The sequence below is a fragment of the Antennarius striatus genome, chromosome 12 (assembly GCF_040054535.1).
Source record: "Antennarius striatus isolate MH-2024 chromosome 12, ASM4005453v1, whole genome shotgun sequence".
Classification (NCBI taxonomy): Eukaryota; Metazoa; Chordata; class Actinopteri; order Lophiiformes; family Antennariidae; genus Antennarius; species Antennarius striatus.
Genome location: NC_090787.1, coordinates 20257965 through 20278179, shown reverse-complemented (window position 1 = coordinate 20278179; position 20215 = coordinate 20257965). Strand labels below are relative to the sequence as shown.

At 39.5% G+C, this 20215-nt stretch overlaps 2 protein-coding genes across 2 annotated transcripts in view; one reads left to right on the top strand and one right to left on the bottom strand.

The window, feature by feature from the left end:
- Positions 1-191: 191 nt before the first annotated feature.
- itgb2 (integrin, beta 2) lies at positions 192-16218 on the top strand. Its single transcript, XM_068328939.1, has 16 exons — positions 192-222; positions 1417-1468; positions 1591-1688; positions 6096-6300; positions 6385-6555; positions 8059-8300; positions 8415-8573; positions 10277-10372; positions 10461-10550; positions 10651-10788; positions 11545-11735; positions 12539-12771; positions 13572-13791; positions 13933-14147; positions 14389-14555; positions 15287-16218. Exons 2-16 carry the CDS (start codon positions 1420-1422, stop codon positions 15350-15352), a joined length of 2340 nt encoding a protein of 779 aa, XP_068185040.1. The 5' UTR covers positions 192-222; positions 1417-1419; the 3' UTR covers positions 15353-16218.
- Positions 16219-16670: 452 nt separating this feature from the next.
- The window catches only part of mao (monoamine oxidase), a 40083-nt gene continuing 36538 nt past the window's right edge, over positions 16671-20215 (bottom strand). Inside the window, exon 14 of the mRNA XM_068329914.1 lies at positions 16671-19889. Within this exon, the coding sequence (XP_068186015.1) occupies positions 19671-19889 (219 nt within the window). The 3' untranslated portion in view covers positions 16671-19670. The remainder of the gene's footprint in view (positions 19890-20215) is intronic.

Sequence of the window (20215 nt, the reverse complement as noted above, 5' to 3'; positions counted from 1 at the left end):
GTTCAGTCTGTCAAATTTTACGGGCTTTTAAAGTGACTTAAGGTTTTCTTTAGAATTGTCTGATATCACCAGGGTTATTTTTAACGTCATGACATGAAACCTACATTTTTAGTCTACTTGCTGTTGTCTGATTGCTTGCTTCACACTTCCTGTTATGTGGGTGGGGTCTCTTCACACAGAGTTGAGGACAAATTGTCAAACACAGAACACATCCCGTTACTCGTAAGTTTGTTTTAGTACCTCTCAGTAATTTGTTTTATTAATGCAGAATTTAAATTTTATATGTCTTTTCTGTGTTTTTATAATATTCTTTGGTCAACAGCAGGTAGACCAAAGTTGTACTTTTTACAGTAAAAGTATGTACTTTTTACTGTAACATATACAGTACAGTACAAAGTACATCTTGCTGTCTTACATTTGTCAGTAGCTCTTAAATTGTTTTACAGATTTCTTCATTACATTGTCTTTACAATCATAGTCACCCTCAGTTTATCATAGAAAATGTTTTCTTTAGTTTTCTCTAGTTTTGATTAGAAACACCGACACAGTCTGAAACATTTCCACAAATGAAGGTCTTACCTAAATACAAAATGTGAAATAAATTCATTTAGACTTTTACTGAAATCTGAGAATTTAACGTTCCTCTTGTGTTAGCGTTCTGTTACTACCTCTTAACAGGTCGGCTTCGTCAAAGTCAGTTAAAAAATCATCTTTATTGTCAAATGTACCATATATGCACGACATATAGCACAGATGAAATCGCAGTCCTCTCAGACCCACGGTGCAAAAGGCATATTGTGACCCATATCTTACACCAGTCATACAATTATTTATCATCCAGTTTGAATCTTACTTCTTGGTTACCTTGTTAATCTTACTTGCCTAAGAAAAGGGTGGTTTTAATATATTTTTTGTGAGATTTTTGAGAGTAAGCCCTTCATTTTCAATATAAAAATGTTTTCAAATGACCTCCAAGGGAATAATCTAACTAGATGAAAGGTTTTTATGTGACCTGAGTATTACTGAGGGGTATTAGAACACATGTGGGGTATTAGAACACATATGTTCGATGCACATTCTGGTATTTTCCTTGAATTCCTCCTTGAATTCCTCATTCATTCATTCTCTGTGTCATGTACTCACCAACGCCTATATTTTTTTGATCTGACACTGGGCAATACTTTGGTATGTTTATAGCGTCATATTTTGTTTAAAACAAATATTTAAACTCTTAAGTACGGTGGTGAACTTTGGTTGTCCTCTTTGTGCTGACTTTGGTGCTATATTTAAAATGATGTTATGACAAATCGGTGCGTGGTGGCGCAGTGGGGCGTGCTGTTGCCTCACAGCAGGAGGTTCTGGGTTCAATTCCTTGTTGTGTTGTTGTGTGATGAAGGATTTGTTTTTTGTCATCAGGTCATGAAACTGTGTTTAATGTTTCTGCTTCTCCTGCTGATGGAGAGAAATGGTAAGGGTTTGATTAATGTCACGTTACCTGTCCTCTCCATTACCTGTTATCCCAGCTATCACCCTCTCTACCGCTGCTGACCTGAGTTTACTTTTACATACAGTTTGTGGTTTGATTTACAGGATTGTGTCAATATGAGGAAACTTGTGTGAAGTCTGTGATCAACTCCTGCAGCGACTGTGTAAAATCTGGGCCGTACTGTGCTTGGTGTACACAGCTGGTGAGAAACAATATTACACAAAATGTCTAAATATAGTAGCATGTCCAAATATATACCTACACCTTTTATTTTAATTTTAATTAACTTTACTGATCCCCATAGGGACATTGTTATAGTTCACATGCATATATATAGTGGGTCCAGGCCAGTAACAATATATATATATATTTTAAAAAAATAAAAAAAATGTCCCTCTCAACCTTGTGGGGTGGTATCTGTGTGTCATCCTCAAGCTCGGGTCCTCTACCAGAGGCCTGGGAGTCTGAGGGTTCTGCGCAGTATCTTAGCTGTTCCTAGGACTGCGCTCTTCTGGACTGAGGCTTCAGATGTTGTTCCAGGAATCTGCTGGAGCCACTCTTCCAGTTTGGGGGTCACTGCCCCAAGTGCTCCTACTACCACGGGGACCAAATTAACCTTAACCTTCCACATCTGTTCCAGCTGTTCTTTCAACCCTGGATATTTCTCAATCTTTTCGTGTACCTTCTTCCTGATGGTGGCGTCAGCTGGAATCGCCACATCTATCACCACTGCTCTCTTCTGCTCTTTGTCCATCACCACAATGTCCGGTTTGTTAGCCAGTAGCTGTTTGTCGGTCTGGAAGCTGAAGTCCCACAGGATCTTAGCCTTGCCGTTCTCAACCACCTTCGGTGGTATGTCCCATTGGGATTTGGGTACTTCTAGTCCATACCGGGTACAGATGTTCCTGTACACTATCACAGCTACTTGGTTGTGCCTTTCCATGTATGCTGAGCTGGCGAGGATCTTATACCCTGCTACCACATGCTGGACTGACTCTGGGGCTTCTTTACATAGCCTGCACCTTGGGTCAGATCGACTGTGGTAGATGTTGGCCTCTATTGCCCTTGTACTTAGGGCCTGTTCTTGTGCTGCCATGATCAGTGCCTCTGTGCTGTCTGTCAGTCCAGCTTTATTCAGCCATTGGTAGGTCTTCTTGATATCAGCCACTTCCTCTATCTGACGGTGGTACATGCTGTGTAGGGGCTTGTCCCTCCATGTCGTCTCCTCCTCCTCCTCCTCCTCTTCAGGTTTCTGCTGTCTAAGGCATTCACTGAGCAGTTCATCTGTTGGGGCCATCTTCCTGATGTACTCTTGGATTTTTGATGTCTCATCCTGGACAGTGGCCCTGATGCTCACTTGTCCTCAGCCTCCCTCTTTCCGCTTAGTGTACAGCCTCAGGATGCTGGACTTGGGGTGAAACCCTCCATGCATGGTGAGGAGCTTTCTAGTCTTGATATCTGTGGCTTCTATCTCCTCCTTTGGCCAGCTTATGATCCCAGCGGGGTGTCTGATGACCGGCAGTGCATACATGTTGATGGCTCGGACCTTGTTCTTGCCATTCAGCTGACTTCTCAGGACTTGCCTTACTCTCTGGAGGTATTTGGCTGTGGATGACTTCCTTGCGGCCTCCTCATGGTTGCCATTAGCCTGTGGGATTCCAAGGTATTTGTAGCTGTCCTTGATGTCTTCCATCCTGCCCCCTGGTAGGTCAACCCCTTCAGTTCTGATCATCTTGCCTCTTCTTGATACCATCCGGCCACATTTGTCTAATCCGAATGACATCCCTGTCGTCGCTGTAGATCCTGGTGGTGTGGATCAGTGAGTCAATTTCTCGCTCATTCCTGGCATACAGCTTGATGTCATCCATGTAGAGGAGATGGCTGATTGTTGTCCCGCTTCGGAATTGGTATCCGTAGCCACTCTTTGTGATGATGTGACTGAGGGGGTTCAGGCCTATGCAGAACAGCAGTGGTGATAGTGCATCCCCTTGGTATATGCCGCACTTGATGTTAACTTGGGCAATTGGCTTGGAGTTAGTCTCCAGGGTTGTCTTCCACTTCCCCATTGAGTTCTTGATGAAGGCTCTTAGTGTCCTGTTGATCTTGTACAGTTCCAGACATTCCAGTATCCACGTGTGTGGCATTGAGTCGTAGGCTTTCTGGTAGTCAATCCAGGCGGTGCACAAGTTGGTCTGCCTATTCTTACAGTCTCTGTGTACTGCTCTGTCCACCAGTAGCTGGTGCTTGGCTCCCCTGGTGTTACTACCAACTCCTTTCTGTGCCCCGCTCATATATTGATCCATGTGCCTACTCATCTTAGCGGCCATGATGCCTGACAGGAGCTTCCATGTTGTACTGAGACAGGTTATTGGCCGGTAGTTGGATAAGGGTAGATTCCTTCTGTGGGTCTTTCATGATCAGGACTGTCCTGCCTTCAGTCAACCACTCTGGGTGCGTCCCATCCCTTAGCAGCTGGTTCATCTGTGCTGCTAGACGCTCGTGGAGTGCTGTCAGCTTCTTTAGCCAGTATGTATGGATCATATCCGGGCCCGGTGCTGACCAACTCTTCATCTTTGACACTCTTTCTTGGATGTCTGCCATTGAGACGGTTACTTGTTCTTGTTCTGGGAGGCAGCTGTGGTCAGTCCTTAGGTCCACTAGCCACTGGGCATCGGTGTTGTGTGATGCTACTCTTTCCCATATGCCCCTCCAGTATTTCTCCACCTCAGCTCTTGGTGGGTCTGGCCGGATGCTATTTCCCTGCCACTGAGAGTACACCTTTGCTGGTTGAGTGGAGAAGGTCTTGTTTATTCTCCTGGCCTCAATCTCCTTGGTGTATCGCTTCAGTCGGGTAGCAAGAGCCGTTAGTCTCTGTTTGGCAGTTTCGAGTGCTTCAGGTATGGAGAGCTTGCTGTATTTCCTGGGTGCCCCTTTATTCACCCTGTTCCCCTTCTGTAGCTCGGCTAGCTGGCTGACTTCTCTCTGTGTCGCCTTTATCTTGGCCTCTAACCGTCTCTTCCATGGAGGGTATTGTTTGTTATGCCCTGTGTTGATCTTATATCCCAGCATTTCGAGGATTACTGTTGCTGTACTGTGGATCAGCTTGTTGGTCTCAGTTATGTTCCCTGTGGGGATGGTTCTTATTGCAGCATTCACATCTTCTAGCAGATCTTCTGAAGGTACTTGACAACTTAGCTTCGGTATTTGTCGGAGGCTCCAGGTTTCCATTTGGGTTACGATCTTCCTTCGCAGGTCAGCAGCTCTTGTATTGAGGCTGTGTATGTCTCTTGGGGCTTGGTACCCAATCACGGATTGTGGGGGGGGTGATATCCCCCCGCTGACCTGGCGTCCTGGCTCCCCCTTGCCGTAGCATTGTTGTAGTATTTCATCGATCTCTAGTTGTGACAGCAGTTTTCGGTTACGGATGTTGGAACACTGGGCTAACAGCTGTTTCTTTGTTAGCCTTGATTGTGGGTTTCGAAGCATCCATTGGTCCCACATCCGCCCTATATATCCCCTCTCTCTGGGATTACTTGTGTAGTAGCATTCCAACAACTCCGATTCTCCGCCCTTGTCCATGTGTGTCTTGTTCCAGTAGCCCATTTGTCATCAGATTGCCCTGGTTCCCTAGCATCTGACGCGGACCTTGTTAACCCGGGCGACGTCCGAGCCGGTATGACTATGTCATTATTGTGTTCACTCATGTTTGAGGTAGGCTCGTATAGCATTAAGGGTCTTGCCTAAGGACCCTCACTGGATAGTGTCCGTCATGTCTGGGGTTCGAAGCCACGCCCACACCCTCCTGCATTCCAGACCACGCCCCTCTTGAATTCCAGACCACGCCCCTTAACCACTGTACTATCCAGCTGCTCGATATATATATCGACATATATATATATATATATATGTGTGTGTATATATATATATATATATATATATATATATATATATACATTTTTAACATTTATTTTTCTATTTCATTTTATTTTTTAACCAAGAGACAACACTGACCACATCATAACTTTGTGTCAGAGTGATGTGATTTTTGGTTTCACTTCAGGACATTAGTCCTGCAGAGACATTCATTACCTATCCCTTCCCTCATATATTTCTAGAATAATAATTTAACATTCTTTTAAATTTTGGCTAAATTTAGGAATAATTTTGGTCTGTGGGATTTCCCTGTTTCAAGCTCTTTTTTGTCAAGCCACTTTAAAACATCTGTTTCGGATGCTCCTTTTTTAATACGGGGAACAGATGAGAATCAAATCAACAGTTTGATAAAATGTTTTACCTTTCAAAGTCCTCCTTGTTTAGATGCTTACAGGCTAGATATTCTCTCTTTGTCAGAAAATTGAGCAAGACTGGCAGAGGGAACCCAAAAGAATAACAGACAAGCAGGCAGGTTGAGAGTCTCAGAATATTTAATTAGACCAGCAGGGTTCAGGTACCAGGTGAAAGTTTTTGTTCCTAATGTTGTCACAAAGTAATTTTTGAGTGTATACTCAACATGTGCAGACACATCCTTAGATAGATATAGTTTATAACGAGCATAAAGCATATCAATAATCATAGTAATCACATGTGTGTAACTTTGTTTTGTTTACAGAATTTTACCAGCTCAGGTAAACAGGAAGCGGTACGCTGTGACACCCGGTCTCAGCTGATAGCCAGAGGCTGCGAGCCGGATGAAATCATCTCCCCTCAGAACGACAAGAGCACTGTGGAGGAAAAGCCTCTCTCTGTGTCGCTGTCCTCCGACCAGCAGCCGGTCCAGCTGAGTCCACAGAAAATTAGTCTGAGAATGCGACCTGGTAAGATTCTTCAAGAAAAGAAATTTTCATCATTTTATTTGATTTAAGATAATTTTATTTATTTATTTATTTTTGTTCTTTCAGGGCTTTCTACCACATTCAGTCTTTCTTTTAAAAGAGTTCAGGGTTACCCAGTCGACCTGTATTACCTGATGGACTTGTCGCACTCAATGAAAGATGACTTGGAGCATGTCAAAGGCCTCGGACGAGATCTATTTGCAGCTCTGAATAACATTACTGCGCATGCCCAAATAGGTAATCAGATTACTGTTCTCGTCTAACAAATTTATCAAATATTCAGTAACACAATGTTTTTGGGGTTTTTTTATGATTATTGGAAGCAGTCATTTTGGGATAACAAAGAAGTAAGGAAAGAAATGAGGACACATGACTGTGACAACCATATCTTAACTAACTTCATGACTTGGACATTGGATTTCAAATGGAGCTGGTAGCTGAAACATTTGGATGAGTTTGTGGGGGAGATTTATTCTTAGATTTACTAGGAATGCATTTTGCATTGCTCAAAAGTTATGAACCAAACTAACAAAAACTGCCCCATCTTACAACGTTAAAGGAATTCTCAGATTTTGATCTAGATTTACTGAACCAACACCATGATTATATTGCATACTGTTTATTTTTAAATTACGCCACTGCTTTGGCATACATACCATAACACTTTTCAGTCTTGTTTGTAGACTGACGTTATAGTTTTAGAAATAATGCAGTGTAAACACAGAAGACTTTCAAACCATAGTTTTCAGCAAACATGTAAATGGCCTTAGAACCAAGATTTAGACAACAAGCTAGGCATAGCATTATGTTTCACAAACACATACAGTATAATTTATATTCACCAATTTATTTAGGAGCTGCTGTTGCTTGGTCTCACTGCAAAAAATATTTTAATCTGGAGCTCAGCAGCTTAATAATAATCATAATAATAACAATAATATTGATAACAACAATAACAACAACAATAATAATAATAATAATAATAATAATAATAACAACAATAATAATAATAATAATAATAATAATAATAATAATAATATCTGGGTTCTCCAGCTTCCTCCCACCTCCAAAAATGCTTCAGGTTAATTGGCTGAAATTGACCGTAGGTGTGAGTGTGTGTGGCTCCTCGGCGCACCGGCGTCATGCCCAGAGTGTCCCCCGCCTCACGCCCCAGCCAGCTGGGATAGGTTTAAGTACCCCGCGACCCGCGGCAGTGGATGAAGCGGGTTTGGAAGATGAATGAATGAATAATAATGATCATCATCAATCCTTTAATGATCCCTGTAGGGAAATTGCTTTTATTCCCTCTCTAAATATTCACACACGTCTCTATATAGTACAGCCCCGCACACACACACACACACACACACACACACACACACACACACACACACACACACACACACACACACACACACACACACACGCACACTCACACACACACACACACACACACACACACACACACACGGGTGTAGGCATGCAGTTTAGTCATTTGTCTGACATTAGAAACAAATCGTGAGAACATATTTACATAAGCCGATATTCGCCACACTTCCGACGTGATTTATAATTTTTTTGGCATTCCACTTTTGAGAGTTATGACAACAAACCATACTGTCTTTAAACCAAGTATGTCATTTCTGCACAATGTTATTATAGAAATGTTAAATAAGTGTTATTGTATAAAGAATGAAGAAGAAAAAAGAGGAGCTAACAGCTGCTTCCATTTAACTATAGGGTTTGGTGCCTTTGTTGACAAAACAGTCCTTCCTTATACTAACACCAATGAGAAGAAACTACAGAAGCCATGTGACGACGATGACCAGCAGTGTCAGCCTGCTTTTGGCTATCGACACGTGCTTAGTATGACACCCAAGGAGGACGAGTTCAGAGAAAAAGTGACTGAACAGTTAATTTCCGGGAACTTGGACTCCCCCGAGGGGAGCCTTGATGCCATGATGCAGGCCGCTGTGTGTGGGGTAAGGACTCACTCTGGAGGAAAATTGCACGATATCACCATGCAATCAAGTGTTTTAAAATGAATGCAGAAAATCTGTGTTTTCAAGCTCAAATCGCCCTGTTATGTTATTTAGGACATTATTGGCTGGAGGAACAACAGCACGCGGCTGATTGTCTTGACAACTGATGCTGGATTCCACATGGCTGGCGATGGAAAACTGGCTGGCATTCTGGAGCCCAACGATGAACACTGCCACATGGAAGATGACGTATACACCAAGAGCATGACGATGGTAAGTATGGAATTGATTCAGGGAATCAGAGTTGCAGAGGTGACTGTTGTGGACCAGGAAGTAGCAAAGATTAGTTAGGATGAAGTGAGGAGGGCATTGAAGAGGATGAAGAGTGGAAAGGCAGTCGGTCCTGATGATACACCTGTAGAGGTTTGGAAGTGTCTAGGAGAGGTGGCAGTAGAGTTTCTGACTGGGTTGTTCAACAGGATCTTAGATAGTGAGAAGATGCCTGAGGAATGGAGGAGTGTGCTGGTGCCCATTTTTAAGAACAAGGGAGATGTGCAGAGTTGTGACAACTACAGAGGAATAAAGCTGATGAGCCATACAATGAAGTTATGGGAGAGAGTAGTGGAAGCTAGACTAAGGGCAGAAGTGAGCATTTGTGAGCAGCAGTATGGTTTCATGCCAAAAAAGAGTACTACAGATGCAGTACTTGCTTTGAGGATGTTGACAGAGAAGTACAGAGAAGGCCAGAGGGAGCTGCATTGTGTTTTTGTAGATCTGGAGAAAGCTGATGACAGGGTGTCCAGAGAGGAACTGTGGTATTGTATGAGGAAGTCTGGAGTGGCAGAGAAGTATGTTAGAGTGGTGCAGGACATGTATGAGGACTGTAAGACAGTGGTGAGGTGTGTGTAGGTGTGACAGAGGAGTTCAAGGTGGAGGTGGGACTGCATCAGGGATCAGCTCTGAGCCCCTTCTTGTTGCTATGGTGATGGACAGGCTGACAGACGAGGTTAGACAGGAATCTCCATGGACTATGATGTTTGCAGATGACATTGTGATCTGTAGTGAGAGCATGGAACAGGTGGAGGAGAAGCTAGAGAGGTGGAGGTTTGTCCTGGAAAGGAGAGGAATGAAGGTTAGCCACAGTAAGACAGAGTACATGTGTGTGAATGAGAGGGACCCAAGTGGAAGAGTGAGGTTACAGGGAGAAGAGATCAAGAAGGTGGAGGATTTGAAGTACTTAGGGTCAACAGTCCAGAGCAATGGAGAGTGGGGAAAAGAGGTGAAGAAGCGTGTCCAGGCAGGATGGAACGGGTGGAGGAAAGTGTCAGGTGTGATGTGTGATAGAAGAGTTTCAGCTAAAATGAAAGGAAAGGTGTACAAAACTGTGGTGAGACCAGCGATGTTGTTTGGTCTAGAGACAGTGTCACTGAGGAAAAGACAGGAGGCAGAGCTGGAGGTAGCAGAGATGAAGATGCTGAGGTTCTCTCTGGGAGTGACCAGGAAGGATAGGATCAGGAATGAGTCCATCAGAGGGACAGCACATGTTAGAGGTTCTGGAGATAAAGTCAGAGAGGCCAGACTGAGATGGTTTGGACATGTCCAGAGGAGAGATAGTGAATATATTGGTAGAAGGATGCTGAGTTTTGAACTGCCAGGCAGGAGGCCTAGAGGAAGACCAAAGAGGAGGTTTATGGATGTAATGAGGGAAGACATGAAGGTAGTTGGTGTGAGAGAAGAGGATGAGAAGACAGGGTTAGATGGAGGACACTGATTCGCTGTGGCGACCCCTGAAGGGAAAAGCTGAAAGGAAAAGAGGAAGAAGAAGAGTGTTGCTGTAAGAATGAAAAGTGATTTCCAATATATTTGAACATCCATTGTAGGGCAGTATTGTTGCACACTTTCCGAAACATCAAAAGAAGGACTGACTGAGTTTCACTAACAGCAAATGACATTAGTCAATATTTTTTGGTCTGAAGGATTACCCATCTGTTGGACAATTAGCTACACAGCTGGAAAAAAACAACATTCAGCCAATATTTGCAGTGACGAAAGATGTAGAGACTGTGTACAAGGTAATTTTTTAAATGTCTTTAAAAAATGTTTAGAGCACACATTATCGATCCTTATTCTGGATTAACTTGAATGCTTCTTATTTTCTAGCAACTCTCTAAAATGATTCCAAAATCAGAGGTGGGAGTTCTGTCATTTGATTCTAAGAACGTTGTTCAATTGATCAAAAGTGCTTATAATGTAAGTTGGCCCTTCACTAATACCACACTTTTCTTTCTGTATTCACAACCAAAACAATCTTAATTATTTTGTGCTACGTTCATCTGTATCTTCATGACAGAAACTGTCCTCAAAAGTAACTGTGACCCATGACAATCTTCCTGACCATGTGAGAGTCGTCTACACTCCTAAATGTGATCATTCAGGACCAGCTGGTGACACTGAAGGTGTTTGTGATAATGTACGAGCTGGTCAAGAGGTCAGTTCTTTTTCTAATATTTAATGTTTAATGGAATTGTTCACTAATCAAGTGCATTCATTGAATATGAGTTAAATGTTTCTTGATTAGGAAGATTTCAGTCGAATTATGTCTGAAGATAATGCTTGTACATCTTCTTTAGTTACAAGAGCTGTTATTGGTAAAGCTCTTGCAACTTTAATTATAATTAGCTTTACAACCTTGATCATAATAATGTGAATACAGTCGACTGCTGGTAAACTGTGAAGATGAAAACGGCGCTTCACCAAGATACAGGAAGTTGATAGAGATTTGAGAGAGTACCGCCCTCAAGACACCGTTCTGACAATATTCAGTCACGTTGATAATTCTACCTGATGATTAATGTAAAATGTATTTTGTTTGATGAAATAGGCTTGTTTTTTATGTGGTAGGATGCAGACAAAGGCAGGGGCTCTTCAGTTCCACATAATGAAAGAAAATAATTTCAATCACATAAATAATAATAATCAATGTCTGTAATACATGGAAAGAGACACATTTATATATCCAAGAGAGGAGCTGTGTAGCCAGAGCTGGCATAAATGAGAACAAATGAGGCTAACATGTCAGAAAGCATCTCAAGGTTAGATTCACTGTATTCCATGTAAATACAAGAGGACATTAAACATATAAGTAGCTCATGACTTTTATATTCAGAGATTTTTCTAATGTTAACATCTTATGAAACTGTTACACATTTTACTGACTCTACAACCCTTGTTGCCTTCTCTCCAGATCAAATTTGATGTCACAGTGACAGCTGACTCATGTTTTCAGGATACGGTTTTCACTATTAGACCTCTCGGGATTAAAGATACACTGACAGTGAATTTATCTATGAAGTGTGATTGTGAATGTAAAGACCCCCAAGGCAATAGCCACTCACACTGCAAATACAAGGGAGGGGTCCACTGTGGTATTTGCAGGTAAGACAACAAACAAACATGTAAATTAGTCAACATGCACTAGAAGTCCTATTTTATTTTAAAGTAACAGACCTGATTTGGGGACTGTCTAGTTTTTGTAATAATGACTATGTTTATCTAATAAGGTCTGAACAGGGAGAGTAAATGCTTATTGATAAATAAACTAGTAAAGTTTAGATCTGTAGATTTCATTTTATTCAATATTTTTTTATTATTAAGTTTATTTTTCTTAATAATGTAATACTTTGGTCAGTGTTGCACTAATGTGCCATCGATAATGTGCAAATGTTGTACATTCATTCATTCATCTTCTTCCGCTTCATCCGCTGTAGCGGGTCGTAGGAAGCTGGAGCCTATCCCAGCTGACTAGGCGGCTGACTGCCGCCCACTGTTGTACATGCATCAGTTTTATATATTGGTTAGTTTCCCCCAAAAGACTTTCACTTGAAATTTTCAGAACCAAAATCAATGTATTGTGCAAAACAGATAAGATAAAAATAAGAGAGAACTTTTTGAATCTCAAGGACAATTCTGATTCCAGTTTGCTAAGAGAAAGTTAAGAAATAGGAACATTCAAAATATAAATATTTGTACAGGACATAGTAACAACACAATGAAATTAGGCTCCAATACTCCACAACCCGCAACAGCAGATGAAGCGGGTATGGAAAATGAATGAATGAGTCATAATATAATATAAATAACATAAAAATAACTAACAGAGGGAGGAATTTATGTTTAACGCTACAGTGTTCTGTTCTAACGGAAGGATTGATTTTTTATTTATTTATACATTTCTTCAGATGCAATGAAGGCTTCATTGGTCAGTTCTGTGAGTGTTCCATAGGGGAAAAGGATGAGTACTCCCTGCGAGCATCGTGCCAGAGAGACAATGGCACAGAATGTGAAGGACGAGGAGACTGTGTGTGCGGCAGGTGCCAGTGCCACTCTACAGAGAGTGGAAGCAGTTACCATGGAGAATTCTGCGAGTGTGATGATGAACACTGTGAGAAGTATCAGAATACACTATGTGGAGGTAGAGTTTGCTGCTTTTCCAGTGTTTCAGAAAGTAACGGGATTGATTCCAAAATAAGCACATGGCACTAAAATACTTAATACATCAGCATAAAAAATGTGTTTTTTCTGCATTGAGTACGTACTACAATGTATACTATCCATCTATATCTATATCTATATCTATATCTATATCTATTTGTCTATCTGACTGTCTTAGAAAAGATAATATGGTAGAAGGTAAAATACAATATATTAGAGAGCATAATTCAGTATGATATAACTGAAAGCATAATATGGTATAGCAGAAAGACACGTACAACAAAATATAATATGTTATAATTATAATATACCAGAAAGTATTATCAACTAAAAAGTGCATTGTCATATACTGGAAAATATCATATATTACAAAAGCATAAGGTATACTTAAAACAGTAATATGGCATACAGGAAGAAATGCTATATTAACCTGAATCATAGCCATGACATAATATTCTATTAAGCATAATTTTGTGTACTAAGAGGTCTACTATAGCATGCTAGAAAGCATAAAATCTACTACAAAGCATAATAAGGCATAAAAAAGTATTTCATATTGATCATAACCATAAACGTAGCATAATAACATAATAAGAAGTATGATGTATACTAACAAGTCTAATGTTGTATGCTACAAAATATAATAAAGTTTAAAGAAAGCTGTTACGTGCTATGTATTGTAAGACTGAACATCATATGAACTTTGAAAATATTTCCCTTGCGTGATGCAGGCTACATTAAGGACCACCCACCACCTCTCTTTTCCATTTTGTTTTACAGGTAATGGTAAGTGCAAGTGCGGCAGGTGTGAATGTGTTCCCGAATACGAGGGCTCAGCCTGCCAGTGCAGAGTTTCAGATAAGGGATGTCGCACTCACAACAACACTGTATGTAATGGCAGAGGTACATGCAAGTGTAATCGCTGTGAGTGTATAGAGGGATACCAGCGTCCACTATGCCAGGAATGCCCTACATGTCCTGATCCTTGCCAGGCCAAATTGTAAGAAAACCAAACTGAACTTTTTCTTTTCTATTTTAAATGTAAATCCTGTTTTAAGTTACAAAAATATTACTTTTCAGTTTTCTTGTGATTGTGGTATTAAACAGTAATTTGGTGCTGTTGGTTTTAATCTTGTTTCAGGGACTGCATTGAGTGCCTTGGCTTTAAATCAGGTCTGGCTAAACAAAACTGTAGTGTGGCTTGCAAAAAGGTCATTAATCATGAGATTGTAGACCAGTTTACCTTACCAAGCAAGGAATGCCTGCAAAAGGACTCGGAGGGCTGCTGGATCACATTTAAGCTGGAACAGATGGTTGGAGAGGATAATTACAAAGCTGAAATTTTGAGAGATAGAGGTAAGATCATAATTACTATCATCTTCAATAGGGTCATTCAAGACAGGTGGTAGACTTTAAGTCTTTGCTTCTCCTTCCATTTAAGTTCATGAAACAGGCACTAAGTCATGGAAAGCCAAATATAAGCACAGAGAAAATAAATTAAATTGAAACAATGCATTAATATTAAATAAAACCACTGGGATGAATGATACAATGAAAACTTTGTAATTTATAATGTAATTTATAACTCCTCTTTCAGATTGCCCTGAACCACCCAGCATTACAGCCATTATTGCAGGCTCCATTGCATCCGTGGCTCTTATTGGGATCCTGCTGCTGATGCTAATCAAGTTACTCATCTACATGAAGGACCTGAAAGAGTACAAGAAATTTGAGAATGAAAAGAAAAAATCCAAGTGGGCGGAGGTAAGATGACCACGGCTTGACATCACATGGAGATTCTGTTGCTCTGTAACAAAAATTACTATTCACGTTCAGAATTACTAATAATTTTGGAGGCTGAAACATATTCTAAACAAATCCTAAAAGAAGAGAAGATAAGATGTCCACTCCTACGCTGCTACAACTCGAACAATCTTAAATCTTATCTTAAAATTTTGGCTCAAAATGTGAGTCTTGCTGTAAAAATGTTCTATAATACACCACACTTTTGTGTCTGACAATATTTTTGAATTTGTCAGTGTTGCCCAAAGTGACGAGAGACTGATCATTTAAACTAGCCAAGTGTTGCAGGTCTTTCCCACGTCTGTCACACACTGTGCCCGTCAGGGATGGATGACGTGTGACAGACAGATGGAAAATCACAGCTGATTATTTGTTGTCTAAAATAAACAAGTAGCAAGTTGCCTACGATCTCACGTCATGAGCCAGTTCCCTGGTTTATTTTGAGTAAATCTGCAACACAACCTTTAAAGAGACAGAATATCGTATTAAAAATGTTCAAATAAATAAAGGTTTATCACATCTATATATCATCTTATCGTCTGTGGAGGGTGGATGAAGATGATGTCTGTACTTGTCAAAAGTTTGACAAAAAAGTATGTAGCATCATCTATCATAGCTGATCAAATCACTTCTGAGCAACAAAAGACATCATTCATAATAAGAAATAAAAATCATGTTTTTTCCATTACCAGGCCGACAACCCTTTGTTCCAAAATGCCACCACCACTGTGACAAACCCAACCTTCACTGGAGAGTAAAGGGCTACCACCCCAGGATGGAGAGTTCAGTACCAGGCATGACTTTATGTCAGGAGAATATCATCAATAATATTTTCAAATCTCTCCATTGGCTGATGTACATAATTTACTGGCTTACTTACTTTCTTGAGGCTCAAACACAATGGACAGACACCCTTAGGACACTGGCAGGGTCATCTTCTTGTTTTGACCATCTACAACATTGACAAACCCTTGCTGTTCCAAGGAAGAATGTAAACATGGTTATGCTTTATGATATATCTGGGACAAAGGCTAATATCTGGAGTTGTAAAAAATTGTATGTAAGATGTAATGACTACATTGGTGAACTGATGGAGACGTGTGCAGACACTTAAGTCTATTGCAACTGAATGGTTGGTTGATACAACAATGTGCCACAACATTCAATTTATGAATTGGTTGAAAACACATTGTGATGAGTGAAGTGTTTAATGTGAATTAGGGGACGGGGATTACACAAAGTGAGACGGCTTCTACCTGTCAGCCTGTTTGTTCGAATGTTGGAAATGAGATGAAGGTGGTGAAGTTTCTTGTAATAACGTATGAAATAAAAAAAGAATAAATCTTAATCTGTCATTTACTATATAGTAAACAATTCCATTGTAATTGTTTACTAACTGCCGTCAATATTTTTCTCTCATTTCTTTTCATCAAGGTGTTATGAATGCTATATTGTCCTCTTTATGTTTGTAATTTTAAATGAACGCTGTTTATTGATCTGTATGTCTTTAATGACTGAAGTGGTGTGATGAGTTATTCTCATTACGTTGTAACTTAGGAGCAGTTTGGAAAGTGTTTTGGAGAGTGTGTAGACTGATAGGTTGCTTTACTCTGATTAAAAAGTGTTCCTCTAATTTTTTTGAGCAGTGTTTTAAGTTCATTCGATATGTCGATACGCCGATGACACTGTAATTTATGTCCACGTTAAGTCAAGAGCAGCAGCAGTGCTACGAAGTGCAAGGGAAAACTATTCTGATTGGATGGCATTATCATACTTGAAAGTAATTTAACAAAACTGTGAGAATGTTTTTTCTCCTTAAGAAATCATCCTCAATCCGCATTTGAGATTACTGTGAAAGGTGAAAAACATCTGGAGGAAGTCTGTCAAGAACTTATGTGTAGTGTTGGACAAGACTTTATCTTTTAAAAAGCACATAGTAAACCTGATTAAAACGGTAACATTTAATTTCACCCAGTTTAGATATATTCGCTAGTAGATTTGGCATTTAATTTGGCATTACACATGTAGCAACTTCCAAACTCCTAAAATATACAAAAAAACAGAAAACCATTTCAGATGAGCAAAGGTTTTATTTAACATTTTTTAAAACTTCATCAGCTTTTCTAGAGGAATTAGAAACATCAAATAATTTGAGAGGTTAATTAATGAGATTCAAATGCACATGAAATTGAAAGAACAGTCAAAGATCCACAGAAGACAATGAAGAAGGATCAGCTGAGGAGCGTTACTAACACTTTCAGAGGTGGGGTCAAATGTGAGCCAAACCACTATTATCTGTACTGTGAGCACAAAACTACATGCATATCGTAGGCTGAAAAATAAGGGTCAAAGGTTAGTGCACATGGTGAATTAAAACAGCTAGATAGATAATAATGGCACCACAAGTACAAAATAGACTTGGCTTCATTGGAGACACTGTAAGCTATTTGACTACTAAAGCCTAAATTTTTAGGATGATCACAGTTTACACAGTTTCTACACCCAGCATTACGTGAAGCAACTCTGTACTGAGTCTAGACCTCAGGTAAAACAGGTAATGGTAGGTAAAAAAAATAAAAGGTTACCGACCTGCTGAAACACACACGCGAGTTTGTCAAAATAATCTGATGGTTACAGATGACACATTGAACCAATGACCCGCTCTGTCCATCCGACACCTCAGCTCCTTAGATTGTAAGAGTCCATATAGGCACTTGAGAAAAATGGTAAAAACACGACTACTTCCGTTAAGGCATTACAGATCACAAGAGACACAAGCACCAGTCTGAGGTACAGCTTATCATGGATTGCAAAAGTTTTTTGCAATAATGCAAACAATCAGCGATTACTCTAACTGAATTTCTGTGTCAGAGTAATTTATTTCCCATTATTCAGTTGTATTAAATAACTTTACTACATCTCGGATTGCCGACAGGAGTAAACGACACCATAAAGCTGCTCTTAATTGTCATGGAAATCAACTGAATCTAGTACTAATGTTATTGGGAGCTTTCACAAACTAGTCTTCACTACGATTGGTAGATGATTCCTACAAGGTTTCTCAAGTTGTCGTACAAATCGATGTTTTAAATTTACTTGTGATATTTGTTTAGTGTTACTTTTTACTTGATTTGAATTAAAATTTAAAATAAAAATTTGTGGTATGGCATGTCAAATATCACAGAGCATATATATCTTACCCATCGGAAGGTAAACTGAAATGTGTTCATGAATTCATCGAGCACCGCAGTCGCACTATATTACACGTAAATACATGTGATAAAACTTTTAATTCTTTTTGTCAAATTCAAAAAGAATTAGATTGAAACCAAATCTTCTTTTTTTTTGTTAATCCCCGTTTTCAAGCCACTGCTATAAATGCTATATCCCCAAAATGTTAAATACTATAAGTCAAATACAAATCATCTAATATATTTCAAGTCAATCTGAGTAAATTCCTAACTTAGAAAAGCATTCTTAAAAGCCCATTTATGCGGTCTGACGTGGATACAAAGCCTTCTGTGCATCTTCTGCATTTATGTCGTATTTGGGTGTGTTTTTAGAGACCATATAGATATGGATCAATTAGACAGACCACTATGAACAACATTCTTAAATTAAATTTTACTCCTTTCCATGTACCAAGTATGTTATCACATATTTCTATAACAATCTGCATATTTATTATGGAAATTTCACTTCATTGCCCTCCAGCAGTTGTATTACTGTAATTTAAGCAGTACTTACAGAATGATAGATCATTTACGGATGGTTGTATCCATTTACTCATGTAGAAGGAGCATAAATGGGCTATTTATTATAGGGGCAGCAGTGGCTCAACGGTAGAGCGGGTCGTCCAATTTCCCAAGATTGGCGGTCCAATTCCTGCAACTAACTACCGTAATTGCCCTTTGGGGATTAATATAGTGTATAATATAAAAAATTAAAATATTAAATCTGGATGTACTTTTAAATATAAAAGCTTCATTCTTTCATTACTCCATCTTATGACTCTGTTTAGTAATTATCTATAGAGTTGTTTACATGAAATTGACAACATGGTCAATGAAACCTTTTTTGCATTGTTCAACGAATCAGAGAAAAAATAACTCTGCCTTTCCATCTAGATCTAGTCTAAATCGTAATGGTTATTTTCTTGCTCCTGTCATATATGTAATATATGGAAATGGTGAAGAAAAAAAATCTCACAATGATTAATAAAGTGGGGAAAAAAACCTAGATCAATCTACTTTGGTGCTTCTGGTCCACCTAATATGCATGAAAATCCACCATAATTTGTGTGTAACAGGCACACAAACCAATGCTCCTGAAAATATAAGAACTGACCAGACATTAAAGAGGAAAACAAAACAAAACACTGAACAAACTGTAAAACAAGTGGAATGACTGACTGAAAATAAAACAACATTGATAAAGAAGATGTCAATAATACAATAATTTGTAACACAGATGATTAAGCTATGTGTTCTGTGCAGGACAATATTGATTTTGGTCTTTTCATGAGAATTGATATCAATAAGTGACACAGAACATCACAAGCGTTACTAAACCTCTCACTCTGCAAATTTGTCATCTGCACTGACACAACTGTATTCTGATGAAGGTCAGAATATATCAGCACTTCAGCAATAAGACACTGAACCCACAACAAACACAACACACACGCACACACACACACACGCTCGCACGCACACACATTAATAGTGACAGTTATATTTTCCCTTTTTAGAACTGGTTCTTTAGCCTTTAGTGGTTTCACTACCTGAACCTCAGATTCAAGCTACATTTAGAGCTCCCTCATTCATTCCTAACATCTTCAATTTCGATAAGCTTATCACAATATTTGTCTCCTTTTTTATTTTTTTAGTGAATAGACAGTAAACATATTAATGGTCTGAATTTCCTGCATAATCTGTCAGAGAGCAAGCTATCTCTAAAGTATCCTATGCCATAAAGTTTAGTGATTTGTCATAGATCATAAATTATTGGACTAGAAATATTAACTATATAATGCAGCACACCATTTGAGGTGCAGTAGAGTGAGATGACAGAAGTTTAACTCTGGAGAATGAGGCCCCTCTTGTATGCCATAAAGCCTGCTGCAGTAGCAGCACACAGGAAAGCAGACACTCCTGTGAGTTTGAGCAGCCCGCCAACTGAAGGTAGATTCCTCTCCAAAAATGTAGTGTGAAAAGGGAAAGCTGGGACATCCAAAGACTCAGGCTCCTTCTGCCAGATCAGACTCTGATGGATTTTACCCATTGCACACAGAACCTGCAGCAGGGGACAACAGTTGTTAAGTCACTACACTCACATCAGAAATTAATACAATAATTTCAGCAAGATAGAACATGGTATATCATCACACACTTCACAATTTACTTCCCTATTACAAAAAAAAAAAAGTCTGAATAGTGTAAGATACAGTAAGATGCTACAGTAAATCAAAGTGAATCCAGTACCAACACAAAATATTTAGGGCTCAACATAAGTCTTGTACATGAATTAACCTGGTTGACATGCTTGTAAAATATTAAAAGAAGGTTCAGAAAAAGTAGAATCAGCTACTACTTTGACCAGTGGAAATGCAAACGCAGTGG